At 40.4% G+C, this 6,957-nt stretch overlaps 1 protein-coding gene across 11 annotated transcripts in view; it reads right to left on the bottom strand.

Annotated features, from left to right (window-relative positions):
• Positions 1 to 6,957, bottom strand: part of CUNH12orf42 (chromosome unknown C12orf42 homolog) — a 191,402-nt gene that overhangs the window by 153,307 nt on the left and 31,138 nt on the right. For 10 of the 11 annotated variants that reach the window (XM_031349765.1, XM_031349768.1, XM_031349773.1 and 7 more), the window contains one exon: positions 1,667 to 1,759. The exons of the other annotated variant lie outside the window; for it this stretch is intronic. In XM_031349765.1, coding sequence (XP_031205625.1) covers positions 1,667 to 1,672 — 6 coding nt within the window. In that variant the 5' untranslated portion in view covers positions 1,673 to 1,759. The remainder of the gene's footprint in view (positions 1 to 1,666; positions 1,760 to 6,957) is intronic. 11 annotated transcript variants of the gene reach the window in all.

Here is a 6,957-nt window from a genome sequence, read left to right as displayed (position 1 = left end):
ATATATATGTATATACACACACATATACATATGGAGAGAGGGTGAGACTAATCTAAGAAGAAGGGACACATAGGGCACACAGTATAATGTTCAAAAATTACAAGTTAAAGTAGGCATTTTAGTCTTTAATATCAAATAATTCCACATAAAACTCAATCTTCCAGCAGGCTTTGGCTTGTTTAAGTAGGTAGATAACTACTACAAACCCAGACAGGATGAGACACTCTTGTCTTGGGACAGCTGAAACATGGCTTTCAACAACCAAGTTTATATCTCTTTAAAAGACAGGCTTCTTTAATTATTTGTTTTTTATGTGCATTGGCATTTTGCCTGCGTGTGTATCTGTGTGAAGATGTCAGAATTCCTGGAACTGGAGTTGCAGACAGTGGTGAGCTGGGAATTGAACCCAGGTCCTTTGGAAGAGCTGTCAGTACACTTAACCACTAAGCCATCTCATCACAAACATTCTATACCAGCTCAGCTCATATCCCCTAAACAGCAAAGGCCACTGCTAAAACAGTAAGAGAAGAAAAGCATCTCCCTCCTGCATCTGAGATGATTCTGAGAAGCCACTCGTTAGACCATGAACACGGACCCCAGCTTTTAAAGAGCAGAAAAGAAATGTGGTGTTTTGCACACAGGATTCTCTGACACAACTTTCTTTTCTGGTACTGAGTGGTAGCTCATCCTTACAAAATACTTTGTTGTGCTCCAGCTTACTGAAGAAACACAGCACGTTAAGGTGCAAAATTACATTGATTCATTCGTGCTACATGTTAAGTATTTGACTAGGTTCTGGGTAGCACACAGAAGCAAAACTAGCCCACTCCACATCTTCAGCAGGAGACGCAGACATAGAGGGAAGCTCTTTGGAGAAAAAAATGATAGACGTGTAAGGTTAAAGAGCACAGAACGAATATTAGACACATGGTTCATTGAAGACCCTCTGAGCGGAGATATGAACTACAGGAGAGTGAAAGAAAGCCATTCCACACCAAGGAGGAACAGTGAGCACAGGGGCTGGAGTGCGCACGGCAAGATGACCAGAGCAGAACAAGCTGAAGAGGCAGGAAGTGAAGCTAAGAAGTTTGCTTCAGTTCCTAGCACCCCTCTAGGTCCTAACACCCGCTGTCTGAACATGGTACCTTACCGGCCAAAGGAACTTCGCAACTGTAACTAGTTAAGGACTGTGAGGTGGATTATCCTGGGAGAGCTCAAGGGTCCTTAACTGTTGAGGGGTGAGGCAGAAGAGAAGCAAGGCCACTCAAGAGGGACTCAGTCTGTGGCTGCTGGCTTTGAGGAGGAGGAAAAGCTGCAGGAGCCAAGCTCAGGCAGGGTCAAGAAGCTGGAAAAGATGAAAAAACGATGGTCTCCTGGGAAGGACCGGTACACTGTTATACCGATTATTTTTAATCCAAAAGACATGTTAGATGTCTGGCCTGCAGGGCTGGAGTGGGCAAAAAAATTTCTGAAGGCATACACAATTATGCTCTCATTTCCATATTTCACACATCATTGCAGCCTAGTGAATAGAAACTAGCAGGATGTTTCACACTGTGAGAGCAGAATCATTGATTCAATAATCAGAATGAATGGCTGACCTGGAGCAAACCCACTGATTCCAAAATAAAATTAAAAAAAATAAAAAGTTTCTTTCATACATTACCTGCATCCTGTTTTTCAAGGGTCTAATATTAAGAAGGCTTCTCCCATTCCTCCACAGGAGTCACTTTATGCATCTATCTGTAGTTTTAGTCTCCTGTAACAACAGATGAAGATAGGACCAGGTATAGTGATGGAATGATCATTTAAGACACTCTGTCATTCGGTCGAAAACATGATCCTTCTTGACGATGAATTCTGATAACACTTTATACTTTTCCAAAATGTAAGACAATCATCTATTTGTAGAATGAGGGTCTAGAGAATGCTTGGGTCTCTTTTAGTCTGTAGATTTTGTTTTATTTTTGTGCTGAAATCTTTTTTTCCCTTCGACAAATGATGTGGTAATATTCGGCCTCAAACTCAGAGAATTCCCAATACTGGAATTACGGGAGTGTGTATTTTTCGAATCATTCCCAGGGTATAGAAATGAAATTGTGAGCAAAAACTTCTGTTTGAGACCTATCATACTCAGGACTATTAGGAAAGGTTCTAGACTTGGAGGGCCCCTCAACCCAAGGGCTGAGAAGATCTTCAGACAGTGGAATTTTCCTCACTTTGATATTTCCACCAATGCTTGGAGTTTCTTACCTCGATTTATGACCTTCTTTATTCTATTACTATAAAAGACTCATGAAACTGGTTCCTCATTTAAACATGAAATTTGAAGTAACCTACAGTTGTGTCCCCAGGCCATGGTCATTCTTATTTGTCTCCAGATTAAATTATTTCTTATCCCCTTTGAGGAGAAAGCAGTTCTTTGTCATTGTAATCTTAAATGCAAGCTAGCCAGTGCTCATAGTAATGCTTAACTGTGCATCTGTAGATTACTGGCGATCTTTAATGTGAGCAGTTGTACATCCTGCTAATACACACAGCCATGTGTCCTTCCTTTCAAATATCTATGCCTTTAAAGTTATTCGCCTTACTGCACTAGCTGCATCTCCAATATGTGAAGAGCTATGGTGCTATGCATGGCTATTTTCCCCAGAAACAGATCTATTATGAAGGAAATATAGTAAATCCATAATTTGTGTATCCCTCACTATGAGTTCAAGAAGATTCTAGATTGTCAAAGTGCTCTAAGTAGATAGGAAAGGCTAAGGACATTCTGATCAATTAAAATGTCTTAGAAGATAAGCATGGTGGTACATGCCTTTAATCATAGCACTTCTGAGGCAGAGGCCAGCAGATCCCTAAGTTCAAAACCAGCCTGATCCTCAGAATGAGTTCCAGGACAGCCAGAGCTGTAACATAGAGGAACCCTGTCTTCGAAAATCATATACATTAAGATATCTCTATCATAGAAAACAAGATATAAAACTGGCTACAAAGGTTCGAATAAGTAGGAAAGAAAAGAATAAGGTACAAGAAATCAGAGGGGGTAATACTGAGATCCTCACACTCAAGGAATGGAACCCACAAACATTCAGTCTGCCCACAGGTTGGATATTCTTTTTTATTTCTGATATTTAAAAGAATTGATGTATTCCCATGCTCAGGTACAATGTGTGCTTTTTCTTTTTTCTTTTTTCTTTCTTTCTTTCTTTTTTTTTTTTGTAGATAGCTTTATAAATTCAAGCAGACTCCTTTCTATTCACAGTTTATAAGATCCTTGAGTTTTTATTTTAAACTAGGAGCAGATGGTGAATTCTGTTCAGTGTTTTAAGATGATCACATTTGCATTTTTTACCTGTTAATGTGGTGTTGTGCTAATAAAGTTTATGACATTGAGCCGGGCGAGCATTCAAGGCCATGGTGTGTTTATTTGTCAGCGCTGGAATGTGTTACTCTAGCAATATTCTTTTTTTTTTTTTCAGTGATCATGAGTGAAATTCATCCTACCTCTCACCTTAATATCTTTATGTTTTTATCAAGGTTATTCTAGTAAAGAACTTAGGATATTCATCTTTCTAAACCACTGATAGGAGTTTATATATAATTGAAATACTTGTCTTATATACTTGAACAACTGTTGATTAAACAGCTTGTTCTCGTTGTTTGTGTTTGGTCTTTCTGGGGGTGCTTTCTTTTGATTTGGAGACAAGGTCTTGCTACATAATATTGCCTGGACTAAAACTCACTATGTAAACCAGGCTGTCCTTGAACTTAAAAACCCAACTGCCTCTGCTTCCTGAGTGCTGGATTGAAGGCACGCTCACCATGCCTGGCTGGAGAGCACCTTGCATGTGAAGCCTACTGCTTTGCATGCTAACTTAAAGCACTAATTACAATGACAGAAAGAGACATCCTACAGCCACCCATTTCTCCTCAGAGAACAAAGGGTCCATCTTTCTGCTTTTGAATTGAGGGAAAAATAGACACCAAACTCTGAAGACATGTTTCTAAATTCTATTCACCCCAGCCTGCGTTTCTGTGGGGTACATTTTCCTGAGAAAAGTTCCTCCTACTTAAAAAAAAAAATTCTTGAACTTTATCATTTCTGTGTCTCATCTTGTGTGTTTTCCCCAGATTTTATTAGTGAGACATTATTTGCAACTAGTGACCTCATTCATTTCAACTGGTTCATGACTGTTTATGCCTGAATTGCTTATAACTTCCAGAAGAGTCCCAAACAATGGTGGCATTGTCTTATTGTGTGAGTCTAGTTTTAGTCCCTTAGATTTTGGTTGTTAAGTATAACAGTGACCATTGGTGAAATGGACACTGTACTATCTCAGTTGGGGATGGTAAGAGAGGATAATAGGGTAAGAATACTAAAATGTGTTATATACATGTATAAAAGTGCCAAAGAATACATTTTAAAGGTATTTTAAATTTTTATAAAGAATAACTATTGTACATTTGTGTCTTCGTTGGGGTATCTATAGCTGTAGACTGACCAAAAGCCACATGGAAAGGAAAGGGTTTTATTACCTTACAGCTGTAAGGTATAATTTACTGGAACCTTTAAAAAAAAAAAAAGTGGTAAGGAGACCAGAGAAATGGTTCAGTAGTTAAGAGCACTGGCTGCTCTTCAGAGGACCTGGGTTCAATTCTCACCACCCACATGGCAGCTCACAACTGCCTATAACTCTAGTTCCAGCGGATCCAACACTGTCTGGCCTAGGCGGGTGCTACATACATGTGATGTACATACATGCATGCAGGCAAAACATCCATACACAGAAAATAAAAATAAATGGTCGTATCTTAAGAGAGTAAAATGGAGTAAGGGTCTTCGTCTCATCCTTTGTTGTTGTCCTATGTCCTTTCCTGAGCACAGATGTTCATACCTAGAGCTCTTGCTTCTCTATGACAACTAGACTTCATGGATGCAGTAGCTAGCCCTGCCAGATTCTCCTATCTAATGTAGGTCCTGTACATCAATTTTAATCACCAATATTAGGAAAACCATTCTGGCTTAAAACAGAAACCTCATTCTTCAATTCATCTTTTCTAAGTCTCTTTGCATACATCAATAAAACTGATAAGCTGATATGCAAAAATCAAAATTCTCCTTCAATCTACAGTCTGGGGCTCTGAAGAGAAAGGGAAGATTTGGCTGGATGTGATAGCGTACTCTTACAATTCCTGCTGCACCCAGGAGACTGGGGTAGGAAAATTATGACTTCAAAGTTAGCCTGGAGAGGTGGTTTGAAAGAAAATGGCCCCCATAGGCTCATAGGAAGTGTCAGGCATTGTTAGGGGGTGTGGCCTTATTCGAGTAGGTGTGGTCTTGTTGGAGGAAGTGTGTCACTGGGGGAGGACCTCTAATTTCAAAAGTCAAAGCCAGGTCCAATGTCACTCTCTCTTCCCATTGCCTGCCAGTCCAGATGTAGAACTCTCAGCTACTTCTCCAGCACCATGACTGCCTGCACACTGCCACGCTCCCCACCATGACACTAATGGACTAAACCTCTGAACACATTAAATGGGTTCAGCCCTAGCTACTTTCCTTGCCATGGCTATGGTGCCTCTTCACAGCAGTAGAATGCCTAACTGAGACATCTGGTCTGCATAAAGGAGAGGAAAACGGAGGAGAGAGAGAGAAAGGGAAAATGAGATAGAATTTATCTCCTGAATTCTCAATGACTCCTTCCCAATCTCAGGTTAGGTGTGTGTATGCATGTGTGTGTGTGTGTGTGTTCATGTGTAAGTTTGTATGTATCTGGGTATGTATGTGTGTCTGTGTATGTGTTTGTGAGCGTATTTTGTATATGTGTCTGTGTGTTTGTATGTATATGTTTGTGAGTATGTGTATGTGTCTGTGTGTGTGTTGTGTGTATGTCTGTGTGTCTGTTTGTGTATATGTTTGTATATGTTTGTGAGTATGTGTATGTGTTTGTGTGTATGTTTGTGTGTGTGTTTGTGTCTGTGTGTTTGTGTATCTGTGTATTTGTGTATGTCTGTATATGTGTCTGTATGTGTGCGTGTTTGTGTACGTATGTATTTGTGTGTATATGTGTGTTTGTGTCTGTGTGTGTGTCTGTTTGTGTGTGTTCTTAAATAGACTTGCCAGTCATTTGTACATTGTCTCCTGATTTGCAAAATTCAGCATGGTGGAGAGCAACTAGAAAAACCTTAGCTGCATGCGATTACAGTTGTTTGCCTCAAATACCTGTAGACCCATAGCACAGCGTCACTTTGCCTCTCCCTGTTGGCCTCTATGACCTCACACACGGTGTTTCTTCTCTGCCCTGTTTCATACATGCCTACTCATTCACTCCATCCATTCATTGTGACCATTAATGCTTCCTTTTCGATGATAGCTTGCCAAGTCTCTCTCTGGATTAATCGGACAAGATCGAATCATGACATTTCTGGTTCCTGTGTAAAAGTTGGAAATCTTACTGGCCTAGCTAATCTCCTGATGTCATGTCAAACCGCAGGTCTCCAGAAAACTACACAATGACTGCCCCCACCCCAAAAGAAATCTGCTGTTTGACCCTACACCCAGCCATTTTGCCCCTCCATTTAGCCCCTCAACAATAGCTCAAAATTAACACATTGGAACTGAGTCTTGACTCGCAGGTTGCATGCTGGCTCACATCTGCCTTCTCCATACACATGTGGAGCTGAGCTTGCCCTTGCCGCTCTTCTGTCTTCATCCCAACCACAATTATTCATTCCACTGATCTCATCACTTTTCTCTACAACAGATCCAAAGGCCACCCATTCCCTTCTTTTCCATTAACACAATTTAATCCAAGACATCCTATATACCTTGTCAGAATGACTGAGGTGGTCTCCCTCCAGCTCTCTAACCAGACATTGCATGTCTAATCCTGCCCACCAATCTATAGGACTTTACTGTCATCTTATGAATTGGCCAATGCCCATTATAAAAAAAAA

Source organism: Mastomys coucha, unplaced genomic scaffold, assembly GCF_008632895.1.
Source record: "Mastomys coucha isolate ucsf_1 unplaced genomic scaffold, UCSF_Mcou_1 pScaffold4, whole genome shotgun sequence".
In the NCBI taxonomy this organism is placed as follows: domain Eukaryota; kingdom Metazoa; phylum Chordata; class Mammalia; order Rodentia; family Muridae; genus Mastomys; species Mastomys coucha.
The sequence above is the reverse complement of the archived record's forward strand: the minus strand, read 5'-3'. Positions and strand labels throughout refer to the sequence as shown.